Source organism: Paramisgurnus dabryanus, chromosome 3 (genome assembly GCF_030506205.2).
Source record: "Paramisgurnus dabryanus chromosome 3, PD_genome_1.1, whole genome shotgun sequence".
NCBI lineage: Eukaryota > Metazoa > Chordata > Actinopteri > Cypriniformes > Cobitidae > Paramisgurnus > Paramisgurnus dabryanus.
Genome location: NC_133339.1, coordinates 19,320,315 through 19,347,291, shown reverse-complemented (window position 1 = coordinate 19,347,291; position 26,977 = coordinate 19,320,315). Strand labels below are relative to the sequence as shown.

At 36.9% G+C, this 26,977-nt stretch overlaps 2 protein-coding genes and 1 pseudogene across 2 annotated transcripts; all 3 read left to right on the top strand.

Moving 5' to 3' along the window:
* The first annotated feature begins 500 nt into the window (after positions 1-500).
* On the top strand, positions 501-16,174 carry LOC135733980 (uncharacterized). The gene is made up of 7 exons (XM_065252832.2): positions 501-749; positions 1,166-1,335; positions 3,396-3,561; positions 4,000-4,110; positions 9,059-9,187; positions 15,120-15,256; positions 15,525-16,174. Exons 2-7 carry the CDS (start codon positions 1,195-1,197, stop codon positions 15,576-15,578), a joined length of 738 nt encoding a protein of 245 aa, XP_065108904.1. The 5' UTR covers positions 501-749; positions 1,166-1,194; the 3' UTR covers positions 15,579-16,174.
* LOC141281887 (uncharacterized) lies at positions 6,039-7,187 on the top strand (annotated as a pseudogene).
* A 3,518-nt stretch (positions 16,175-19,692) lies between the features above and the next one.
* LOC135768326 (uncharacterized) lies at positions 19,693-23,793 on the top strand. Its single transcript, XM_065277563.2, has 5 exons — positions 19,693-19,836; positions 21,039-21,294; positions 22,296-22,394; positions 23,434-23,570; positions 23,690-23,793. The coding sequence occupies exons 1-5, from the start codon at positions 19,720-19,722 to the stop codon at positions 23,744-23,746; spliced, it is 666 nt and encodes a 221-aa protein (XP_065133635.2). The 5' UTR covers positions 19,693-19,719; the 3' UTR covers positions 23,747-23,793.
* Positions 23,794-26,977: the final 3,184 nt, after the last annotated feature.

Below are 26,977 nucleotides of genomic sequence, written 5' to 3'. Positions count from 1 at the left end.
AAGTAGAGAAATGCATGATAGAAAATAAAGGTTTGAAAATAAAGATCTTTTATATAACTTAAAAACATTATTTAGAAAAAGTTGCATAGGTTTTGTGCAAATCTGTAATGGAAATGACAGCTGTCAAAGTACACTTACACGTGAACGCAGGATGTATTAATTATTGTATTTTTAACAATAAATCAAATCTTTAGATCCTCTAATATTGTCATTAACTAAGGCAATGAACTGGGCTTGATTAGTTACACCAGTGGTTCGCAAACTTTTCTGTGTTGCACCCCCCCCCAACACCCACTCCCCACACCAAACCCCCCAAGTAGGATGCATCTCTTAGCGCCACCCAAAAGTACTACTAACAATTTCTGCGTTACACTAACTATAGTATAATAAGACTACCAGAGTTTTACATTTGACATTCATTATACATTAGATTTCAAACCCATTCAAGTTAGCTAAAATGTTTAAATGCAGTGTTAGATGTAAATAAGCATGTAGATAAACTAAATGTAAATAAAATGCTTAGGAAATCCTTTTGCTTGTGTTCAGTCTGATGAAAAGAGAAAACCAGAAAGATAAAATGAGCAGTTCTGCATCCTACGAATAGCTCTGTGTACGCCGCCATGTTGGCTCAATGTTTTTACCTCCAGGGCGCAGCACAGGTCATGTGACTGGAAACTAGTTTTGACTTGAACGACAAACCAGGAAGAAATATTATATTACTAAGGTGTCAGGAGAACAGAAGCCATAAGGTAAAGTGATGCGATTCATATCTTAAAATATTATCCATTTGAAGGCCTATGTTTATGGAAAAACAGGAAGCAAAGTTGTGTATTTGAAAATCTAACAAATTTTAAATATTTGTCTCAATACAGGATTTAAAATGATGAAGTGTTAAATAAAACATATTCACTGTATTTCATAGGCACAGAATCTTTAAACATTCTACCTAATTAATGTATAACTATTATTGTTAATTATACATCTTTTAATCTTTTAAATAGCTTTTATAAAATTTGTTATCTTTTTGTAGATCCGTTTTTATTTTTTTCTGTGTTGTGTTGACTCCAAATTTGTTATGCAGAATTTATTGTTGCTTTATAAAGAATTAGACATTGTTAACAGACTCAGTGGCATAAAGTCTCACTGTCCGTCTATTTCTTTATAGCCAGAAGCAACGACATTAACTTCTACAATATGGAGCTTGAATTTTTCACAGATCAGAGGTTATTTGACATTTTCTGCAAAAACAAGACAAAAATATCTACAATAAGTGACCCAGGGATGCTTCTTCGCCATCTTAAAGATAATAAAATCATTACAGAAGCTCATCTTGAAGTAAGTGTCACAATGCAACAAATAAACAAAATGTGGAAACACTGAAAAAGCATTAAAGGGGCGTTGAATTTGTCGATTTTATTGTTTTATACTGTTGTCTGAGGTCTACTTATGATGTTCGCGTGGTTTTTACATTCAAAAACATCAAAAACAATAAGTTATAGGCTATTTTGTAACATGGATTAGTGGCTCTCTGGAGAAAAGCTTCGTTTGAAGGGGCGGGCCGCATTGAAGAGCTGGACGTAAACACCCACTGCTATGATTGGACGGCTTCATTCCCCGTCATTACATGTGGGGAAATGTTATAAAAACATTAATGTGTGAAAATAGCAGCCGAACACATATATGTTTGAGCCACAAAAGATTCTGGGTGCTAAAGATGATACACATAAATGACAATACGTATAGTAAAGTAGTAACAAAACTTTAAACTCGAAGTGACCAAAGTACCGTATACAACACAGTAAGCGCGCATCATAACTAAACTGCGGCTGATAAATCCTTATCAATAACTTTGTATATTTCTATTGTGCTTGTGAGGTTGCTCTTAGATACACGTAACGTTACATACCACAGTTATATGATAAAAAAGCTTTGTTGAGTGTTTGACCGTTCAAACGCAACTTGCCTAAATTACCGTATACAACACAGTAAGCGGGCATCAAAATCTAAATTGCAGAGGATAAGTCCTTCCTTTGCATATTTCTACCGTTAAATTACAATCGTATTGTTAAGTGTTGTACCTTTATCAATCGTTTAATGTTTTTAGTAAATTAAAACAGTCAAACATACGTGTTTAGACACGGATGTTACAACAGGACATATCAAGCGATCTCTTCTAACAAAGCAATAGTGAAACGCAGTAACTTAAATAAAGTAAAATGTCTTACTTGCTGTGTCATTTTCGTCAGATCCAATATTAGTGGTGCTTTTAATCACAGTCTCTCTGCAAATCCAGCATCGACTTGCTTCTTTACAAGTGAATCCGCACAGTACACAAGGTAATCAAACACTCCCCACGCGAGCTGGAACTCTTCAAAAACAACCTTTATTCACACATTCCTAATGTTATTTTCCGAGCCTCCAAATTAAAATATTCAGCTTCTGTGTTGTTCCCACGCGGTTCTTCCACAACCCTAGTCTTCGTTACCATGGTTACTCTATCATAACAGATCACCGCGTCAAAATAAAAGTCTCTCAGAAAAAATTTATTTAAAAGTCATTTTGGGTACATTTGTCAATCTTTAAAGACATGTTTACTGATTGAGACACACGTGTGTCACGCGAAGCTGTGGGCGGGGCTACAAAAGTGGTAATTGTATTTGGCTATGGGGAGGAGCTTCAATTCTACTTTGACGTCATAGATTTCCGAATTCCACACTGGAGTGTTTAGCTGGCTTGGTGCCAAAAACGGTTATATTTCAGTAGCACGGACGTTTTCAGTTCTGAAACTTGTAGGATGTTCATTTAAGTATGATGACCTCTTATATTACAAATTATCAAGTTAAAATTGAGTTTTTGATTCACCGCTCCTTTAATTATATGGTTTTTTGAACACATAGCACATACCCCACTGTATGTTTCAAGAGAGAGTGTTTTTAGTAAACATCTGAAACAATAAGGTTACAAATCATCCAAATTTGTTATACTTCTTACTTTTGAAGTTGATGTGGTAGTGAGTGCTTCGAATATCCATCATGTTGCTTTGTAATAAAAAAAAACTTGTTGTGATAGGTAGCAAAGTCCCGATCATTAGCAAAAAATTGACATTATTTTGAAAAAAAATTAGGAGGTTAATTTGACTTAACTAAACATTACCCCATTAAAACTACTTATTTTTATTGGAATAAATTATGTTATTTACTGTAAATGCAAATTAACCCAGTTATGTGAAACCGGTGGACATATAATTTTTTAGAGTAGCAAACAAACATATTTTATGCTTTAAACTTTGCTTTCCAACTCTTTGATGACATTTTTTCTCTCCTTTTTGTTTATTATAATAATTTTTTTTATATGTTTCATCCACCCCTTTATGTCTCTTTTCTTCTTTAATGAAGAGTGCACTTGACCCGGAGAACAGTGATGAAAATGTCTATAAGGTGTTGGACTATATTGAAAAAAAGGGATCAAAATGTGTTAGAAGATTTTGGAAATGTGTGAATGAGAAGCATATCTTGGAGCGGTACCCTCAAATCTTTGAACTGACTCAATCTTTAGAGCAGGGTGAGTTTTGTTAATATTTCTTTCTGTCTGTTTATCTGTCAGTCAATCAGTTGGTGAATCTACATTCAGGCCCGGCGCCAGGATAGCATAATAATGTACACGTTGTGTCCACAGATTACCTGCTCCTTTTCATTTGTTTATTACCTTATTTATTACTGCTACCTATTATTGCCTGTATATACACATTTGACTTTTATTATTAAATCGACTAACGATCATAAATTTACTCAGTTTTCTCTTACCTAATCTCATGTAAATGTCTTCAGTGCCATTTTTCATTTGCGCACTGAAGACAACTACCTGATAATTGCAGTCATTAATACAACAATTTAATTAATAAAGTGCATTTATCCAAAGTTTATGATTGAATTTACCTCATCAATAATGCTTTAATTTATGTTTGTTAAGAAACTGGGGGGCACACATTCTTTTTTTCAGAGTTGCGTAAATATTCACCTGCTGGGAGTCATGTTGTGGAGAATGCAAATGAAGCCACTAAAAGATCAAACAAAAGAGAAGCAAGAGAAGAACCTAGCACCACTTTTACAGGTATACATATATTTAAAATAGTGCGGCAATGCCAGGAGGTAAAGTGTAACCATTATTTGTAGTTACTATAATGTATGAAAAATAGTAAAAGGGAAAGAAAAAAGTAAAGAAAAAAACAGGCACAGACAATCACAGAAATTTATTTTTTTAAGAATAGTTTTGCCATATGCCATCAGGAATTAACATTTACGGAGCAGACACTTTTATCCAAAGCGACTTACAGTGCATTACAAGCTATACATTTTATCAGTGTGTGTGTGTGTTCCCTGGGTTAAAACCCATGACCTTTTGTTCTGCTAATGCAATGCTCTACCTCTGAGCTACAGCAAAGGAATACTATTGCCATAATGAGGTATACCTGCATTGCAACAAGGTCACACATCACACTCTCTCTGCATGTGGTCTTGCTTTTTGGACTGATCTGGGCTGCGTTCTCCGAAACTACCTTAACGCTACGTCGTTCTTAAGTTGTACCTTAAGCTGTACCTTATCGCTAATACGTGTTTTCCGAAACGTTCTTAGTTACGTATCACTTCTGTAAGTCGTTCGTTCGGAAGGTTGGTCTGGAGCACTCTTAGCTATACCTTATCCCACATGACTCCACTAGGGGCTTCATAAAAGCTTACATTGCAGTCTATATAACTAAATATTTGTAAAAAAAAAAAACACTCCGTGTTTAATTAGGCAAATATTTTTATATTTAAAGAATAAACCATTCACATAATTAGACATCATTACATTGATGGTTGTTAGATTTTTAACTATGTTTTCCAAAGGGACATCAACTGCGAACTATTAAATGCTACAGGATTAAGAAACTATTTAAAGAATATATTTTGGGTGATGAGTTGGTGAAACTGGCAGCTATTGTCAGGAATCTCCAGGTAGGAGATAGAGTGAAAACCCAATTGCAGGATAGATGAACAAACAGGCTTTATTATAACAAAAGATACAAAACAAAAACCCACGAGGGGGTAAAACAAGGCAAAGATAAACAGACAATAAATATAAAACTGACACTAAACTAGGACTGAACAAGACCTGACTACAAAACAATAAACTTGAACAATTTCCTGACAATACACTAACTTACAGATAAACAGGTAAATCCAGACAAAGGCACAAATACTGGTTTAGAGTCAAGACAGCACAAGTATCACATGAATCTTTACAAACGAATCGGCACAGGACAGAGAACACAAGGGCATTAAATAGGGAACAAATCAAGAGGGAACAGGTGACAAGGGTTAAACAATAATGGGATGATTAACAGGGAAACGAGGGGGTGGAGTCAGGAGACGAGACATACAAACACAAACAACCTGGGCCTGCCATGATCCTGCCTCAAGACTGGAATAATAAAATGACAAGAGGGCAGAATCATGACAGAACCCCCCCCCTTAAGGAGCGACTCCCAGACGCTCCTCAGGGGAAACACTAAAGACGGGACATGACAGACTGCATACATGACAGAACCCAATGAAACATGACAAATAACAGCAGTGGCAAACAATGGAGAATTACAAAAGGGTTGGGGTGACACAATAAAAATAAACAAGGGAGGGGGGGGAGGGGGAACAGAGTTTATAGGAGAAGGTCCAGGTAGGGTGGGCTTGGGTGGGCAAAAAGTCTTAGGACCAGGGGAATCAGACGAGGGCTGAGGACGAGGACGAGGAGTACGGGCAAGTTTAGTGGGGGTCTTGGAAATAGGTCTGGGAGGAGACACATGAGGAACAGTTCCAGACTGGACAAACTGAGACGGGACAGGAACAGTTCCAGGGTGGACAAACTGAGACAGGACAGTGGCAGGGTTGACAGGGGGAACGAACGGGAACATGGTTGGGTTCCATGGAGCAAAGGGGGCAGACATGGGAGCAGGACGAGACAAAACAGGGCTGGCTGGGTAGGGAAGAGGGTCCAAGGAAGACATGGAGACGGAGGCAGACACAGATGGCGAGACAGAGTCCAAGACAGGGGGCGCTGCATCCGGCAGCGGTGGCGAGACAGGGGTCGAGACAGGGGGCGCTGCAGCTGGCTGTGGAGCCGTGACAGGGGGCGCTGCAGCTGGCTGTGGAGCCGTGACAGGGGGCGCTGCAGCAGGCTGTGGAGCCGTGACAGGGGGCGCTGCAGCTGGCTGTGGAGCCGTGACAGGGGGCGCTGCAGCTGGCTGTGGAGCCGTGACAGGGGGCGCTGCAGCTGGCTGTGGAGCCGTGACAGGGGGCGCTGCAGCTGGCTGTGGAGCCGTGACAGGGGGCGCTGCAGCTGGCTGTGGAGCCGTGACAGGGGGCGCTGCAGCTGGCTGTGGAGCCGTGACAGGGGGCGCTGCAGCTGGCTGTGGAGCCGTGACAGGGGGCGCTGCAGCTGGCTGTGGAGCCGTGACAGGGGGGCGCTGCAGCTGGCTGTGGAGCCGTGACAGGGGGGCGCTGCAGCTGGCTGTGGAGCCGTGACAGGGGGGCGCTGCAGCTGGCTGTGGAGCCGTGACAGGGGGGGCGCTGCAGCTGGCTGTGGAGCCGTGACAGGGGGGCGCTGCAGCTGGCTGTGGAGCCGTGACAGGGGGCGCTGCAGCTGGCTGTGGAGCCGTGACAGGGGGCGCTGCAGCTGGCTGTGGAGCCGTGACAGGGGGCGCTGCAGCTGGCTGTGGAGCCGTGACAGGGGGCGCTGCAGCTGGCTGTGGAGCCGTGACAGGGGGCGCTGCAGCTGGCTGTGGAGCCGTGACAGGGGGCGCTGCAGCTGGCTGTGGAGCCGTGACAGGGGGCCCAGGAGGAGACGGAGTAGATGGACTGGAAGCTCGCTTCTTTCTCTTCTTCCTTCTAGGTCGTGGAGCAGATAAGGTGGGTTTCGCCGTGGGCATGGTGGGCTCTGTGGAGGATCCATCAGACACTGACTCCCACGAAATCCTCCTTCCTCGCTTACCACGCAGACTGACTGACAGAGCAGGGTTCTCTGGAGTCACAGTGGGCAGACCTGGATCTTCCAGGGAAGCGACGGCCAGGACACAGCCCTCAGGGACAGATGGCAGTTGGGTAGGTGGTCTCACCACAGTTGGACCCCTGAGCTCCTCACGATTCATTGTGTAGCGAACCTGATCCACAAAGCCCAGGGGCTCCAACATTCTCATCTCTGAGGGTTTGAGGGGTTCGTTGAGGCAGCGGTTGTAGATACACTTCAGTTCAGCCTCATTAAACCCTGAGTCCCTAGCAGCAGCGTGAAAGACAGCAGCAAAGGACCGCACATCGGCCTCCCCCTGTCTGAGGCCGAAGAGAAGATGAGCCTGGTGGGCTCGTAGGGCAGACATGTTCATCCTACCTGCTGGGTTCTCAAATGGCCGATTCGTCTTGTCAGGAATCTCCAGGTAGGAGAGAGTGAAAACCCAATTGCAGGATAGATGAACAAACAGGCTTTATTATAGCAAAAGATACAAAACAAAAACCCACGAGGGGGTAAAACAAGGCAAAGATAAACAGACAATAAATATAAAACTGACACTAAACTAGGACTGAACAAGACCTGACTACAAAACAATAAACTTGAACAATTTCCTGACAATACACTAACTTACAGATAAACAGGTAAATCCAGACAAAGGCACAAATACTGGTTTAGAGTCAAGACAGCACAAGTATCACATGAATCTTTACAAAACGAATCGGCACAGGACAGAGAACACAAGGGCATTAAATAGGGAACAAATCAAGAGGGAACAGGTGACAAGGGTTAAACAATAATGGGATGATTAACAGGGAAACGAGGGGACGGAGTCAGGAGACGAGACATACAAACACAAACAACCTGGGCCTGCCATGATCCTGCCTCAAGACTGGAATAATAAAATGACAAAAGGGCAGAATCATGACAGCTATACAGCGAATCCTACGATTTCATTTGTGCATTTCATATCCGTTAAATCTTAGTCTACCGGCAAGTATTTTAGCTGCATAAATAAATCGGGTAAAATAAAAAATAAGAAACTAATTAGGATTGTTCATGTTATTTTTAATGTTTTATAACTTTGAGGCAACTGCATGCCATATTCTTTATAAACATTCAAAACAAACTGCGAACTTGCTTATAGTCTCCTAAAGTCAACACAATTTCCACATTAAAACTAATCAAAGCTAAAATCTAAAGTAATCATAATATATATTTATTATATATTATATGTTATATGTTATATTTGAGGTAGACAGACAGGCTCCAGAAATGCGTCCATTAAGCTTTATCCGCATTGTAACGAGGCTGCTTGCGCATCCACTGTCCAAGCACAATTAACGCGTGAAATAATGAACAACAACAGTTTGTTTTTATATATTTTAAGTGTAATGCACAACCAATTACTTGCACGACCCACTTTATTCCCCTGGGCAACGCACTTATTGGGAACCCCTAATATAATTTATCCTTTCAAGTGAAGGCATAGCGGATGAATTAGAGCAGTTTAAACATGATACGTTTGGAAATAAAGTTGCGGGTTTTGCACGGGTTTGATATAAATTATAGAAGGTTGAATTTAGTTGTTTTTCAATTTGAAATATTTTTTAACAGATATTACTAATAAATTTAACTTGAACTATTTCTAAAATGTTTCTTTAATAAAGAACACCGCTATCTCATAACGCAGCGAAACCTTACATAAAGTGAATAATTGATTGTCGAGTAATCGATATCAACCTATTCAGCACCTCCACCATGGACAGCACCCGCTAAGGTTGAACTTAAGAAGGTTTACCTTAAGCAACATCCTAAGGTATAGTTCGGAGAACACACGTAGGAAAGGTATACCTGTAGTTAAGGTGTACCTTTTGAGTCTTCGTAGCGCGCTAAGAGAGAACGTTATCGGAGAACGCACCCCAGAATGTTTGGGCTCATTGGTCTATACATTTACTACTACACCATAATGCATACAAGATGGCAGCTTGGTCATTTCATCCATTCTCTGTCTTCCCACAAGAGACCCAAAGGGATTTTTATCCCATGGACACATCACAGAATCTGTGGGACATCCCTTCTAATGAAAGATGGCTTCCTGTTAAGTGTGGGGAAATTGAGGCCTTACTGGACCGAGAAGGCCTGTATAAACGTAAGATCTATTCTTTCACTCAGTAAAAAATAAGATTGCATTCTGAATAGGCATTTACTGTAACACCATCTTAAGTTGGATGAACATAATGTAAACATCCAGGGGCAGTTTCCCAGACAAGGTTAAACTTTAAATAGGATTACGCCTAAGTAATATTAGAATATTTAAGTAGTTTTTATAAACATACCTTACAAAACATTATTATGACAAATCTTAAAGAAAGTCATGGCACCGCCATTCTGTATTTTAAAATATGTGAGTGCAGGCTGTTTTCAGTTAAAGGGTAACTACACTTTTTTTAAAATATCCTAATTTTAGAGTTAAACATTTGATTTTTACCTTTTTGGAATCCATTCAGCCAATCTCCCGGTCTGGCGATACCACTTTTATTTAAGCTTAGCATAATTTATTGAATCTGATTAGACAATTAGCATTGGCAAGGCAAGGCAAGTTTATTTGTATAGCACATTTCATACACAGAGGTCATTCAAAGTGCTTTATACATAAAGATGAGAAAACAAAAAATCAAAGATACATGAATTTAAAATATCAATTAAAAGAAAATAAATGTGATTTTAATAAAAACTGTTTAAATGTGTGAAAAATAATAAAACAGGAATAAAAGTATAAAACAGTTAAAAATAAGAATAAAAACAAGAGAAAATATAGCTGCAAGCAGCGATTGCCAGGGTTCAAGCGATTTGGGACCTTAAAGGGGTCATAGCGTGAAAATCTGACTTTATCCATGTGTAAGTGCTATAATTGGGTCCCCAGTGCTTCTATCAACCTAGAAAATGTGAAACAGATCAACCCAGTAACTTTGTTTGGGGAAACCATTCTCTGCAACCATGTGAAAAATTAGGTCGTTCAAATTTGGCCTGTTTTGTGAGGTAGAATTACAATAATACCGCCCCCTTTATATGCACTATCCAACCACAGCACTGCCATTTAGTGCAGAGAGAAAAAAAATATTGACAGCTCAATTGAGTTTCAATTGCAACAAACCACCATGATTGTGATCAGTGTTTGCATTTCATCAGCTCATTTGCATTTTCAAGGAAACACCCAAAAACGGCACAATTTTGGTCAGGCCTACAAAGTGTCAATTTTAACATGCTATAATAAATGATATGTGGGGTATTTTGAGCTAACACTTCACATACACACTCTGGGGACACAAACGATTTATTTTACATCTTTAAAAAAATCTCATAATATGACCCCTTTAAGACCTTTAAGGGCATGCCTGTGCAGATTTGCTGCATTGTTATCAAATCTACTGAGAATCTGAAATACTAACATGTTACCAATTAGGTACATTTTCTGAAGAAAATATGATGTGGTCCATGCCGTGGCAAGATTTGCCACACAAAATGTTTCAAAAATTGTTAACATGAGACAAAACAGCCCACCACAATTTCTCTATGATGTTCTGATATAAAGATATAGGTCTCACAGGGCTAACCTATAACACAACAATGATGAAGAATAAGCTTACACACATACATGCATTTACACACAGAAGCAGAAATGGCAGGGTTAGGAAAAAATACTTTGAAATAAATCACCATAACTCCATATGCTTGGTGTCCTTCAAGAGTTCATCAACCTATTTAAATGTTTCACCTTTGTCAGAATGTCACATGACTGTAAAAACGGATACCGTCAGAATGATTGACGAAATGTTTATTTAACATAATAACAATGACTTCATAAAGTTAAATCATGTATCCATTGATGAAACCTGTGAACACAATTTCATTGAGTATACATTTTTTAATAATAAATAATAATTTTACAATTAAATTAACATAAAATTAGTAGTGAATATTGAAAAGTAAATAAAGATAGACACATTTTTAATTCAAATCCTAATAAGCATGCTCTTAAGTATGTTAATGAGGGTCTGTGTTTCACACAGAGAGTATATAAGAGAATACTGATTTTTGGATTTGGAAACAATAAAGCAATGTTAATTTAATTAATTAATTAAATTTTTAGGCTCTGTCATGTTAAATGGTCAAATAGTGGTATAGCTCTGCAATTATTGGCTTGTGATTTTTAGGCTGGGCCAATAAATAACTGATCCAGATATGTTTTCAATATCAAATTGTGTCAATAACAAATGTCATGTCATTTAGTAGATTTGCAGCATATTTGCTGGGGAGCATTTGTCTGTGTTCACTTTCATAAACTGCAGCTATTTAGTTGGGTTCTAGCAGGTCATTTATGTGAATAATAACCAATTGCATTATTACATGAGGTTTTGGGTGCAATACTTTGAAAAGAACGTATAAAAATGTAACTACTTTGTATTATACATCATGTCAGGACACGTTTATGTCATGGAAGGTAGAAGAGAATCCTAATGCTACTGATGTAAATACAGCCTGACATATATCCTCTTAATAGCAGCAATTCATTTCTGATGATGCTGAGAGTTTTGGAGATAATGGAAAACTTTAATCCATATCTTTAAACATGGGTGCTGCAATTCAGTCGTACAAATGGCACCTACACCACCGTGTGACATCACATAAAATCTATGCATACAACAGCAGGTATTCAAATTCATTAAATTTGATATATCTTTACACACAGAGGACAGAAAAAACAAAATAGTTTTTTTCATATAAACATAAACATCTAGAGCAGCGGTTCTCTACTCCGTTTCTGGAGGACCACTGCCCTGCACATTTTGTATGTTTCTCTCATCTGACACAATCAGTTCAGTTCATAGAGATCTCTACTATTGTGCTGATTATTTGAAACGGGTGTGTTGAGAACCACTGATCTAGAGAACTGTTTACTTCGCACACATTGTGTTAGACACAAAGGTTTTTTAGAAAGATGAACTAAAAATCCTCACAGACACTTGGAAACATAAGACCAATACTCCCATGAGTTAAGTTGTAATCACACACCATTAGGCGTGACTCGTACATGGTTAATACTGGTTGGCTGTTGAGTGGCATGTTTTCTAAGATATATAAATATCCTCATAGACCATTATAAGAACCTGAAAGTAGATGTTATGTGCAAAATAACAAGTAGGTCAGACAAATATTTATGTGTCAATGCTATAGTTATCGTTATTTGTTCTTAGGTTATAGCGCCACCTAGTGGAAAATCTCTGCAATTTTTGCACTTGCTATGGATATAAATGGCATCGACTTTAGCATATATGGTTGCAGACAAGGCACAGTATGTGGCTAATTGTTTAGCCCTCTTTTTGGGCAACCTACTGTAAGTTGTTGTAGCCCTGATACAACCAGTGTGTGTACATGCCCTAAAACACACACAGACACACAACACAAACACACACACATTTACAAAAGCAAGCAAAAATTGCAGTGTTGGTCAATAAGACTTAATACTCACAAACAACAATATACAAAGGAATAACATTGAGAAGCACTGATCTAGGGAACAGTTAAGGTAACACCCGTTGTTCTAGATGCAAATATTTCTTGAATAATGAGCCAAAAATCTTCACAGACACTTGAGAACATAAGACAAACAGGCCCGTCAGTTTAGTTGTAATCGCACACCATTACGCTTGACCATTACGCTGTACATGGTTAATGCTGGTTGACTGTTGGTCGGCATGTTTTCTAAGATATGTAATTATCCTAAAAGACCATTATAAGAATCTGAAAGCAGATTTTATGTGCAAAATAACAAGTAGGTCAGACAAATATTTATGTGTCGTATACATATGCAATAGTAATCGTTCTTTCTTCTTAGGTTATAGCGCCACCTAGTGGACAATTTCTGCAATTTTTTGCATGTGACCTCAGCCTTGGTCTATACATATGTGTACCAAGTTTCGTGTTGATATCTCATTCCTATCATAAATGATAGCCATTTAAGTATTTGTGGCCCCGCCTCTTCGTACTTTTGACCGTGGTGTTGCGACCACGAGTGCAAAGTTCCATTTTTTTTGATAATTATTGATATTCAGTGTCTAAGGAATATTTTTGCACTTGATTGGTTCAGATCGGTCAAAAAATCTAGGACTAGTTCGCAAAAGTAGGTTTAAAAGAAAATGATGAATATCAAACAAACGATTTGACTGAGACAAGTGCTTCTTGGGGAAAAGTTGTTCATTATAAGTACCTCTATTAAATGATATGAAGATCTTGTAGATATCTGAAACACTGCATAATACACAATCACTTAAACAGGCCGAATTTTTTCTTACACAGACCTTCATGGCCAAGAGACAAATGCGCAAATTTTTTGCACATGACCCCAGAATAGTCCCCTGTATATGTGTACTAAATTTGGTGTCGATACCTCTTTCCAATCCCAAGTTATAGCCATTTAAATCCAAGAGGCTCCGCCAATTGGGGGCGTTTGGGCGTGGCTGTGAGTCGAAAGTTCAATTTTTTTGATAACTTTTGATATTCACCCTCCAAGGAATATTACAACACTGGAATGGTTTCGATCGGTCGAAAAACCTAGGACTAGTTCGTTTTTATTTTTTTTCGACAAAATCGAAAATAGCGAAAAAAAATCATGACGGAAATGAAATCGGTATTTGTCATCATTAAACAGATGTATTTGAGTCTGGATTTGAATGTGATTACTGTTATCAACCATTATAAAACCATTTTTTAGCGCAATAACCATTGCGCTAAAAAATAACCAAATAGTTTCAATATTTTTCATATCAAAAACTTGACTCTTTTGTAGTTACATCGTGTACTAAGACCGACGGGAAATTAAAAGTTGCGATTTTCTAGGCAGATATGGCTATGAACCATACTCTTATTCTGGCATAATAATCAAGGACTTTGCTGATGTAACATGGCTGCAGCAGGCGTAATGATATTATGCAGTGCCCGAAAATAACTCCCCTGCCATTGAAAGGTACTAAGAGGACTATTTTCGGCTGCTGCGTAATATCATTGCACCTCCTGCAGCCATGTTACGGCAGCAAAGTCCTTGATTATTACGCCAGAATGAGAGTATAGTTATCTGCCTAGAAAATCACAACTTTTAATTTTTCGTCTGTCTTAGTACACGATGTAACTATAGAAGAGTCAAGTTTTAAATAGGAAAAATATCAAAACTCTTTGGTTATTTTTGAGCGCGATGCTAATGGTCTAATCAGATTCAATGGATTGTGCTAAGCTATGCTAAAAGTGCTAGCACCAGACCCGGAGATCAGCTGAATGGATTCCAAAACGGTAAAAATCAAATGTTTAACTCTAGGGGAGCTGGAAAATGATAATTTTTTTTTAAGTGGAGTGTCCCTTTAAGACAGCTCAAACAAGCATTTTAGTCTTGGAACGCTCCAAAATATATTTTAAAAAGACCTATTTTTTCATTAGATTCCCTTTCCTATTGGCTATAAATTGAAGAATTAAACAATACTTGCATATTTTCAATGTGTTTTTAGAATGAGAAATCAATGCAATGCTAAAAATCAATACAATGCTATCTGTCATGATCCTGCCAGAATGTAACAGTAATTCATAGTTCATGTGGCAGGATCGTGGTGATACCCATGTTTTGTGTGGTAGCAGCACATGACCTCTGTTGGGGCTGTGTGCTTCCGTGTCTTGTGTCCTCATTATTTTTATTGGTTAGCTCCCCTCACCTGACCTTGCCTTGTTATCTTGTTTAGTTTTCCTATTTAAGGCCCCAGTGTGTTCTGTCCTTTGCTGAATTGTTTTGGTTTGTTGGTTTGTTTGACAATTTTGTCATTGTTAAGTCAAAGTCAAGTAGTGTGTTTGTCTCGTCAGTTATTGTTATCAATTTATGTTATGTAATTTTCCCCCACGTGGGCTTTTGTTTATATAAACCTTTTTGAGTTCAACGTTTACCTGCACCCGTTCCTTGGCCGCCATGACAGCTATCGTTGTATATTGATTGATAATCATTTTTTGCACAATAATTGCATAAAAGTCCATTTACGTTTCAGGAGAACAAAAAATCATTAAAATAGAAGAACAACTAATTACACCTTTTCGGTTTGAGGAAATGGGTGGAAAAGGTCATGTAAAGAATTGGAAAATGAGTATAACATGCCAAGGTACCCAAATTAAGACTCTCATTGAGGTGAGAATAAAATTACTTTATTAATTTATTGTTTATATTATTTATTGAGCTCTAGTATGCGGAATACAAGTCTTGTGTTCATTACAATTTAATAACCGTATGTTGAATTAAAACCAATTTAACCATATGTTCTAAACGCTTGCTTTTTTATGTGTGTGACTGTGTGCAGTAAAATACATGATGTCGTAAATATGTTTATAATATTTTGATTAGTTCAGTGCATTTTTATTAAAGAATTACTTTGTGTGTATTTTCTTTTTCTTTTCAGAGGGACATTTTGAAGGTGCCTCCTCATGAGGGAAAACTTGTTCTTCGTAGATAAACAACATATCCTCTATATATATGATTTTTAATTTAAACCGCCAGGATAACTTGTATTTATATTACGCACTACACTATTCAGTCATGGGAAATAACGTACCAATTTATTTATATGATAGAAAACACAGCTTACGAGACAGTCACAATTTTTTCAAAAAGTATCAAATATTGCAAGAGGACAGGGGTCACATGATTGATTTATGTGAAGAAAAGATGCAAAACTATAAATACGAGATCCGTTGTAGACCTACTTGTAGGTGCTGCAGAAAAGTGATGTTATGTCATCTTTGATTGTAAATATTGGCTCTCGTGTGTCTCGTGACCAACTGCATTTGCATCAGATAAGCTAAGAATGTTAAGCGCTATTGGCTTTCGTGACAAATTGCACCACGCTCCAATTTTCCAGTTTATGTTAGAATGAGATCTGACTGTGGGTTGCATTCATGGATTTCTTCATATAAAATGATCGTATGGCTTCATTTTGCAAGGTTTGCGACCGAATTGTTTGTAATACATTTTACATTTAGGCATTTAGCAGACTCTTCCATCCAAAGTGACAGAAAAGCCATCAATATTTGTCAAGTAGAATTGGAAACGATACGTTTTAATACTTTTATATTGTTTTTTAATGTAATAAATACATTTGACTGTACTTTTACTTGCTTGTTGTGTTTTGTATGGTTGGGAACTGGTTGGGTTGAGGGAAAGCGTGGGGTTAGATCCTGCAAAATATCTTTTAAACCATAAATGTTCATGTAACTGTTTCTATATTTACAAATACAGAAAATTTAATGCGTCTGATCTGACGCATAAGGCAAAAAAGACATTAAAACATAACCTGCTTGCACAAAATTTGGACTCATAGATCTGTGTGAAAATTACATTTAATGTGATTAAAACAAAGCTACTACTTAGTTAAGTTTGATTATAACTAATGTTGTAATCTTTATCAAGGGACAGACCCATTTCAATATCATAATCATGAACAATTAAATGCATAATTAGTGCTTACAGGCAAATATGCATTAAACTGCTAGTTTATTGATTTTTGGGGTAAAGTTATTTTGTAGGGTTTGTTTGCTGTAAAGAAATCATAATACTGTTGTATATTGTTAACTCAAACTCAATTTTATTTAAGGGTAAGAGAGATTTTTATTCAAATTTAAGCTAAATTTGAGCTGGAAAATAATCCTTAAATACAAAATTCTGTCTGAACCCTACCAACCTCCCTCCCCCCAAAAAACATCTGGAATAAAAGTCAAACCAATCAGGATGCATCTCTAAATTCTTTTCGGGATTTAAAAAGTAAAACAATTGTTCGCTTTGCTCTTTATATCTTAAGAATGTGTGATTTTAAATATGATACCTTAAACTGGACCATAGCATTGTGAATGCAAGCTAAAAGTAACCATAAGCAAGTAAAAGATCATGCTGAATGAGTTTTCCCATTTTCAGCACCACAAAAACAATAATAACCCTTCCCCCAGTTTTTTTTGTCATTGTTTGTGTGTGTTGGTGTGGTTGTCATAACACAACTACACCCTCGATGTAAATCTTCAGTATGCCATTTTTCTTAAACTAGAATTGTTAATGAAAAGAAAAAGGAAAAGTAAAATATATAAATAAAAGGTGTGTGTATACAGTACTCTTTAGTCACAGTAGGCCGGGTTTCTAATGCTAAAATATAATTGTTATTATATAATATAATAAATGTTATCCATACATTTTCAAATTTAAAGTTTTACACAAAATGCAGAAAAAAATGCAAAGCACTTAATTTTTAATTACAGTTCGCCAAATTACAGTTATTACTTGCAGTCCTTCAAAGTGACGTTTTTTCTGATCCCATTTTTTAAACCCTAAAAGTGTGTAATGTTGCTAAAATAGCATAAAAATACCTGTAAAATGATAAAGCTCAAAGTTTACTGACAGGCGATTTATTTTCTTTAACAGAAATCGCTTTCAAAGCCTACAGGGAACGGCTGGTTTGGACTACAGTCCTCTACTTCCTGCTTTAATGACGTCAGTAGAACAGTTTTTTTGCTAAACTCCGCCCACAGGAATATGTCAGTCACCAGCTAAGCTAATGGCAAGCTATGCTGCTATCCAATCACAACACAATAAACAAACCACACAATCAGAACTCCATTTGAATTTATGAATGAGGGACTTCATAGAACAAGGAAGACATCAGCCCATTTTAGGACATTGAAAACAACGCTATACAGATAAGTAAAATGTGTGAAAAATAACGTGTTTTTTACACGTGAAACATGAACACAGGTTATACTGCGCAGTGTTAACACAATCAAAGCTTCAAAAACACAGAAAGAACGGGACCTTTAATAGAAAAAAAATATATAGTTATATAGGTTGAATGTTATATACTGTAAGTTGAATGTGCCAGCTCAAATGAGAAAAGTTCAGTTTCCATTTCCAAATGTAGGTGTGGTGTTTACATTAAAACAGGAATGTCAACGAGCTGCTTTACATTGGAGCTGCAGTGTGAAGAAGTGTCAGGTAGTGATTTTTAATGTTTTTTAGTGTACAATATTATATTATTTGTAACATTATATGACATTATATTATATATTATATTATATATTACATTATATTATACTAAACATTATATTATATATAACATTCATAATTTCATTATCACACCCAACATTTTGCACTAAAATACATTTGTAAGTTTTACACCTTTCCTCTGTTAATCTTATTAATTTACTACTATTAATCATCACAATCTTTATCAAAGGACATCAACGTTCCCATACCGAAATTGCACTGCATATTACCAGGATTAGAAGGATTGTTTTGCTTTACATAGAGATAAGTAGTCTAATGTCTGGTACCAATTGTTATAGTGTGCTTTGTAAAATTGCTTTTACATTGATATTTTAGAGGGTATGAAGGATAAACATTAATCTTTAAGGCAGTGGTTCTCAAACTTTTTTAGCGTGCGGCCCCTCTTCTGTACGGTGCATTCCTTTGCGGCCCCCCAAAGAAAAGGTATGACAAAACAATTCTAAAATTTAACATTTTAATTAAACAAAACATATTAAATTGTACAAAGTAGTTCTGTTGGTTAGTAGGCTTATTTTTAAGTTCAATTACACAGAATTCATGATAAATTAATGTATTTTATAAAATGTCATAAAACTGGGGCCCCCAGTCACAACTACCCCTCCCCCCCCCCCCCCCCGGGGGGCCCCCTAGTTTGAGAATCACTGCTTTAATTAAGGGATAATGAAACTTACAGTAAGATATTTTAGAACACTATTGTTTTTATTTTTATATTTTTTACTAGTTTCAGTGTTCGGGATCTTTCTTTTGTTTTTAATACTGTCACGCTGTAAAAAAAAATCTTTTTTGCACTTACATTTTTAAGTTAATTTAACTTAAAATTACAATTCATTTAAACTTTCTTGACTAGTGAAAACTTGCTAAAAAAATGTAATTTTTGTTGATTTAACTTAAAAACGATCAGATTCTGAGTTGTGGTCTGGGCCTGGAGCGATGGCTGGCTTGAATAACAAGAATAACATAAACAGATTAGACAGAAATCCAACTTAGAACATGAATAACACACACATACACACCCATACCGTTTTCCATTTGTTAATGACAAAAAATTTACAGAAGAGTTTTATATGTAGATTTTGTAGGTTTTTAGAAAGCATCTATGTAATGTGTCTGTCCAAACATGATATGAGACAGGATCTAAGTGCAGTTAAGTTTGCTATAATCCAATAATCCATGGTATGACAATAAAACAGAAACAGGAACAAGAATAACCGTGGCATGACACGAAGACAGCACATACAACTACATTTAATAACCAACAAGAGACAATGGAAACATGAAGGCTGTATATACAGAGAGTGAACCAATAAAAACATGACACATAGAACAAGGGAACCAATGAGAACATGACACATCAGGGAACAGGGAAACTAGAGACAAACATGGCAATGAATGATATCAAAATAAAAGACATGAACATGAGAACTTCAAAATAAGAGACATGACTACATGACAGAACCATTACACTCTAGTTTCTAAATTCTGATAAAAGTCAGTTAGTCTACTTGTATGTTCTCTTTAGCAGAAGCAAGTGGATTAAAAACAACAATACTATGGATAACTTATTTGACCTTTTCCGCCAAAACAAGACAAAGATGGCTACAATCAAAGACCCAATGATGCTTCTTCGTCATCTCAAGGACAATGATATTATTACAGAAAACCAATTTGTAAGCTTGATTTTGTTACCCTTATCATGGATGTCAAATAATAATAACTTTTACTCTTTTGTATGCTACCCCACATAAACAAGACTATTCAGGGCTGCGTTTTCCAAAAGTATCGTAGACCTAAGTAGGTCGTAAAAACGATAATATAAATCAGGCTTAAGGCCGTTTTCCAAAAGCATTGTAACTTAAGTAGTATTTGAAAATCCTTATAGATCTATGAGTGATCTGAAGTAATCATGAATCCATAAGTGCATGGTAACGCAAGAGGTTTCGAGGTCACTTGTATGACAACTGGCAACTTGTCTTGGCTTAATCTATAGGGGAGAGCGGGGTCGAAAGTAACACAGGGCGAAAGTAACAAATCGATTTTCTCAAGACCCTAGCCGTTTCTCAATGTCAAGGAAGGATCATCGGAAGCCAGAATTTCGAGGATGCTACGTCATCGACGTCCGTCAAAGGACTGTTCCAATGTCGAGGATCCTCGAAATTTCAGCCAAGGACTGAGTCCTTCGTTCGAGAAATATCCCATATACAGGAAAGGATGCATATGCGTATCCTTCGCGCTCTTCACGCGCTGAAATCACCCACAATCCTATGCGCGCAGCACCGAAAGCACACCTTTCAATCACGCAATGACGCAATGACGTGCACTTGCTAGCCTGTTCCATTTAACGTCTTCTCCGAATGCTTAAGAGGAGCCTCGCCTAGCCTCTGAAGGAAGTGACTTGTAAGGACTAGTCCTGCCAAGGAAGTATCTTTGACATCGAGAAACGGCTCCTGACTCCATTTGCATTTTATGCTATGGCAGCACGTTCAGCAGGTAACCATTGTTAGGGTTGCCAGATATCTCGTAATTTTGTCATCATTTACTGTACTTTCTTTTGTGTTAATAAAGAAATCGGGAAACTCAGCCCTGTACAGTACTGTACATTAAAGGACTTTGCCTGCAAGGGTTTTTTTTTGTACTGTTTTATACCAGCAAGTGGTACATTTTCTAAACTCTAATAAACTTTTAATACACAGTTGTACCACAGCTAGAAATACAGCAGATTGCAGTCAATGCAGCAACAAATAATGCACGTTAGCCTACATTGCTCAACTTTACAGATATAGAATTTTTTTTAAAACTTTACTGTAATTAAAATAGCTGTGACTGGTTTTTCTCAACATTTTTCTGTTTAATATCTTCTTTTATCATTAAGAAAATATATGAGCTCAATAGCAATGAAGACAGTGTGTACAAACTTTTGGAGTTTATTGAAAGCCGTAAACAACCTCATGTTGAAAAGTTCTGGAAGTGTGTGAACCAGGAGCATATTTTGACAAGGTATCCTGAACTGTCTGAACTGATCAAAAATGTAAACACGAGTGGCTTGAAGAGCAACAGTGAGAGTAACCAAGCTGGACCATCATCTCAGAGCACTAACACCCAGAAGACAGCTGGACAAATAAAAAAAAGTGAGTTAACTGAGCAGAAATACTAATATAGCCTACACCAGAAACCAAACCTGTGTATGTGTGTATACTATGGAAGTTTTTTTCTGACAATTTTAAATGAATTAATGAAACAAACTTTTTTTTACAATTTTATTATAGAAAACTGTAGCCTATACAAAATTGTGCCAAAATTTAAAATATATGATAATGCATTTTCACTACATCTTGAATAATCAAATTGAAAGGCAAATGTGAAAATAAACTGCAAATTCTTTTTAAAAGGTTTTCTATTAATGGTCACCCAAAAATAGTTTTTATTTTCAAAGTCAACTTCTATGCAAAAGACTCTGTGTACTGTAAAAAAAGAAACCTTTTTTATGTTACTTCAACTTAAAAAAGTAAGTTTAACAATTTCAACTTGATTTTATAAGCAATGTCAACTTATCACAAGCCAAAATTAAAATATTAAGTTAAATTGACTTGCAAAACCAAGTTGTTTTAACTTCATGCTGCACTTTTTTACTGTCTGAGGCAGTGTGGCCATGCCAGCTTGCTGACTTTATTGCTAGACTTAACAACTTTTAGACCCCTTTAGCGATGTTTCTTTCCGTTTGGATGAACCTCTCTGTACACATTCTGTGTCTCTCTCTGCGTCTATACTCTGTACATTGAGCTGAGAAGCATTCAGTTAAGACAATATGGAGCTGACGCGTAAATGAACTGCACACATACAAAACGGTATTTCAATGGGCCAGTCACTTCTATCTATATTGTTGGTTCCTCCTTTGTTTTGAAATGTAAACAATTCTTAAAACACTGTTTTGTATGTGCGAATCTAATGCAAATGCTGTTTTATTTGAATGAGCGTTTGAATCAGCTCTGTAAGCAGAGAAAACCTTCCATAGTATACGGCACAAATGTACAATTTTATGGTCAGTTCTCCGTTATACTGTATGCAACAACATCAACCCCCATGTACAATTTAGTCAACATTTTTGTCCTTTCAATTTTCTTCATTCAAGAGGGAAAAAAGGATCTCAACACCTTGATTAAGCACAAGAAACTGCTGCCTGTAACATGTGGGGATAAAAAAGCTGTACTGGTCAGAAAAAGACTCTTCAGTAAGTTACTTTATTATTTTATGAAGCTGAAATCACCCTCCATCATACAGTATTTGTCCTCTCCAAGGGCATCACTAAAACCAAAATGATATCCCACCATTTTCTGTCACCCTGTCTATGTTTACATGCACAAAATTTTGTCAATCCGACTGAATTTAATCCAATTAAAGGTTGGAACAATACAGTCTCCATGCGGCCTAAACATTGCAATCCGATTTAAATGTTCATTTGCATGTACATTATATGTAATCTGAAACAAACGTCTGTGCAAGCGCACAGCCAGGGTTCCCAGATTCGTGTATCAAAAAAACAGCTCAATGGACAAAAATATCCCAAAAGCATCCCAATGGGTATTTACAGCCCAAATGCCATCCTTTCATCTTTAACTCGCAGGAAAAAACGTGTGGAAACAATTTAAACTGTATCCCAAATCTGCACTCAAAAAAGCAGAGGACTTGGCAACGCCACGTAATGCACAGCATCTCTCGTCGAGTTCACGCTTTACTTTATCTATGGATAAATGTACAAAGTCAAAGTTGCCTTGCTATTGCATGTTTCTGTGACAAGAATCATCACAGGTAAATATAGACGTGAACTGAAACACAATTCTTCGTTGTATGTGCACAATATATTTTTGCATACGACTGAGAAAATATTACATTTCACGCGTTTGCATGCGTACTTTCTCCTGCTGATCGGATCACAGATAGGACACCACCCCCTTCAATACGATCCAAATTTGCATCCGATCGACCTCAATCGTATTGATTAAGGTGTTTACATGAAGGCTTTTCAATCTGATGGAGCCATCAATGTGATTACAAACTAATTATTTGTTTGCATGTAAACGTAGCTAATGTAATGTAGCAAAAAAAGGAGCAATGTAAAGATAAAAAAAGTATTTAAAAAAAATAAGCTTTAAGATTATAAGTAGTGCCCAGAGAAAAAACTTCAATGATGACTTTAATCTTCAAAATAATTTGGAAAGTGTAGATTTTGATGAATATTATCTCACATCCCATTTCACTCTTCCTTTCAGATGAAAAGAATTTTATTTCCATTGGGGGAAAGTACATAACCCCTGGAGAACTTGAGAAATTGGGTGGAAAGGGGACACAAAAAGACTGGAAAAAAAGCATAAAATGCTATGGATACACCCTTAAGACTCTCAATAAGGTGAGAAAAGGAATAACTGGTCATGTATATTGCCCACTTTTACTTAATTTAAATAAGGAAATTAAACATTAAACTATAGGTTACCTGTGTTGTAACTTGGTCCCTTTACTTGTTTTCAGATGGGTCTTTTAAAGTTGCCTAAACTTACAGGAATGAAGGTTACCGCCCGTAAATGATATTTTCATTTATTCTAATTTCATACTTCATGGATGTGTGCTACACTTAATTAGTTGTTGAATGTGTCTTACCATTCTTTCACTTACTAATAATTATTAACTAAATAAAGAGTTTCGTTGCAAAACTTTCAAAATTTTCAGAATTCTCGTTTTTTGGTTGTGCATTCCGATAGGCTGCACTACTTCCTGAACTTTATGGGATTTAAATCCTGCCAGGATTCAAAACTGAAAATAAAGCTCTGAAAGGTTGAAATTTAGTGTTCGCAAACTCAAAATCTTACAAAAAAAAGTTTTGCAACATCGAAAAATAAGATTTGCAAGCTTGCAAAATGTAAAAAAATAAAAATATATCTGCAAACATTATGTTGTTTTTGAGATTTCCTTTTTTGGAACCGCAACATCTTTTTTACGATGTTGCGCAAACAATTTTTCAGAGTTTCAAATTTGTCAGTGTTCTCCCACTGTATAGTTTGTTTTCCAGGTTTGAAACCTTGTAAATGGTGAACTGAAAACTGGTGTGCAAATAGGTTAAAAAAAGTTTTGAAACTCTGAAAACTGAGGTTTGAAAGGGCTAAACTTATTACATTACATTACATTTGCACTCCTTTGCAGACTATTTTTTCAGAGCTAAGTTTACAACACCCACTTTGCGGAGATACGCCCACAAAGTTGCGAGCTTGCGACTCACGTGATTTGTGGCAGCGTTGTCACGCAGCTCTGCTCTGAAACTCAGAGCGAAAATAAAGCCTCGCAACCTCACAACTTAAAAAAAAGCGTGGAGGGAGGGCCTTCTGCTCTTGGCCAATGCTTTGCTGTCTGCTGACGTACAGTCCAATCACAAGTCGTGTTTACTGGAAAGGTGGGATTGACCGACTTCTCCGCCAATGACGAAAGCGCACAGGATACGCAAACAGATGCACGGCTCTCTGGCCACAAATCGGTCAATTAGTAGCACCATAAAACAAAATAATAACATGATAACATAATAATACATGTTTTGACAAAAAATTTAAAAACGGATCTCGTTTTGCAACGAAACTCTTTTAATACAAATATAATAGTAAACATAATTAATATAAACAATAATAATATACAGTAACAAAATAAACCCTGCATAGAATAGAGTTTACACGCAGCCAGGAAACTATGTAAAACTTAATACAAAGTTCTTTCTCTCGAGTGTCACTTGAGGAAATGTTAAATTTCTATCAATAAAAACATACAATATATATCATGAAGGTTGGATCATTTTATGGTCTGTGATTTTGCTACAGATAAATGGGTTTTGGTGAGATTTCCTGACAGAGATTTTCGTCTTTGTGGATTCTCCGCTAGTTTCCGTGCATTTTCTTCTTCCTCTCTCCAGAGCTCGCGTTTCTTCCTCTCTAACTCCTCATCTTTATAATTCTCCTCCAGTTCTTTCTCCTTCTGTGCTATCTTTCTTTCTCTATGCTACAGTATCTTCTTCTGTTTCTCTCTTATCTTCCTTTCTGAAGCTGGGAAAAGGGACGTTGTGTAGCAGCTTCTGCCATTAACGGCCATCAAGGTCTCAATCTTCACCAGAAGTTTGCTCACCTGCTCAGAGTCTTCCACATCCTTGTTATTGAAGAACACAAATCCACCGCTGCACTTACGAATAAAGTCCCTGAGGTCTTTGTCTGAGCTGGCGATGACATCGTTTGGAGTCTTCCCCATCCACTACTTGAGGTCTTTACACATTTTCAGAACTGTTGTTTTTTAAATCATAATAAATTACACATGTAACTTCTTGCTTGAAATTATAAGCCATAGGTAATACTATCCCTGTGTATGAATATGTACTGTATACACTCTAAAAGTGCTGGGTTATTTTTTACAGTGTACACATTGCAATATTTTCAACCTAGCATTGAGTCAAAAAGTAAACCGAAATATTTTCTGGATTAATTTAACCCAGTGGTTGGGTTTGTGCCTTTTTAACTAAACACTGAGTTGAAAATAACCCAGCAGTGTATGTCAAAAGCAACATTTCAAATACATGTTCTTCAGTTAGAAGTCGTCTAAACAGTAGGGGAGAGTGGGGAACAAACTAACGCTTTTTGACTTTGGCTTTTTCATTCACAATTAATTTAAGTTAGATTAATATTTTTACACAATCAACACACACATCTCTGCTAAAAATTAACAATTAAAGTTTGTTTGCGGGACCCAGGGGCGAAAATCTCATCTAAATGTTGGGGGGGACAATAAACATAAAATTTTTCAAGAACAATTTTTGAAGGGGACACCAATAATACAGGCAAAATTGTACTTGCAAGGAAATGGGTACAGATAGAAAACGTTTCTCTTTCTCTATGAACGGACGCAAATTTAATTTTAATACATATGAATGCAGAGGTGAAAAGAGTAATACAATTTTCTACTTAAGTAATAGTAAAGTTACTTTAATAATATTTTACTTAAGTAAAAGTAAAGTTACTGGTCTAAAAATCTACTCAAGTAAAAAGTCATTTTAATTTTAAGAGTTACTTTTTTACAGCGGGGAGAGGTTTCTAGTATAGTTCACAAAGGAAGGATATATACATCTCAAACTATGTTTTTAATTGTAAACATCTCTACAATTAAAGTGCAATAACAAATGTTAATAAAATAAAAAGCTTTTTATAACTAAGAAACATTTATGGAATTATTTAATGATTTTTACAGGTGAGTTATGCACTTTTGAAGCAAAAATAATATGAGGTCAGCAGCTAGTAAATACAATCATTATATGAAGGTTGTAATTGATGTATTGCTGGTAACATACATTGTTATTAAACTATATACATAAATGAACATATAATGAGATGAGTGCCATGGCTATACACTATACATCCTTTACACGTTTATTAGCTCCCAGACCTGTGTACCTGATGTCTTTCAATCTATCTCTCTCGCGCTCTCTCTCTCTCTGCAATGTCTAATGATCTGCGCATTCTCGAGGACGTTCTCAAGTTGTTTGACTTGACGCGAAGCTGCTAGACCTCGGAAGATAATGCGCATGTATTAAAAATGCATCGTGCAAATTAGCGGTTAAACACGGTCGGCAATTCTCAAACTCCGTACTCAAGAGCATGAACCCTACCTGAATGAAACAATCGCTTTGCGTCAATGGCCAGGGGTTTCTTTCGTAAGAATTGAATTGAGGGTCTGCATTAGCCTGCGCCTGTCTCGTCCCTCTCCATGGTTCTTTTTGCGCGTTCCCCCGCCCAT

Bases quoted from the DNA above. Each gene is read 5' to 3' on its own strand.
- LOC135733980 (XM_065252832.2), top strand. From the start codon at position 1,195: ATGGAGCTTGAATTTTTCACAGATCAGAGGTTATTTGACATTTTCTGC. The intron at 1,336-3,395 runs GTAAGTGTCACA...TCTTTAATGAAG, and splicing joins TTACAGAAGCTCATCTTGAA to AGTGCACTTGACCCGGAGAA. The intron at 15,257-15,524 runs GTGAGAATAAAA...TTTTCTTTTCAG, and splicing joins AAATTAAGACTCTCATTGAG to AGGGACATTTTGAAGGTGCC.
- LOC135768326 (XM_065277563.2), top strand. From the start codon at position 19,720: ATGGATAACTTATTTGACCTTTTCCGCCAAAACAAGACAAAGATGGCT. The intron at 21,295-22,295 runs GTGAGTTAACTG...TCTTCATTCAAG, and splicing joins AGCTGGACAAATAAAAAAAA to AGGGAAAAAAGGATCTCAAC. The intron at 22,395-23,433 runs GTAAGTTACTTT...TCTTCCTTTCAG, and splicing joins GGTCAGAAAAAGACTCTTCA to ATGAAAAGAATTTTATTTCC.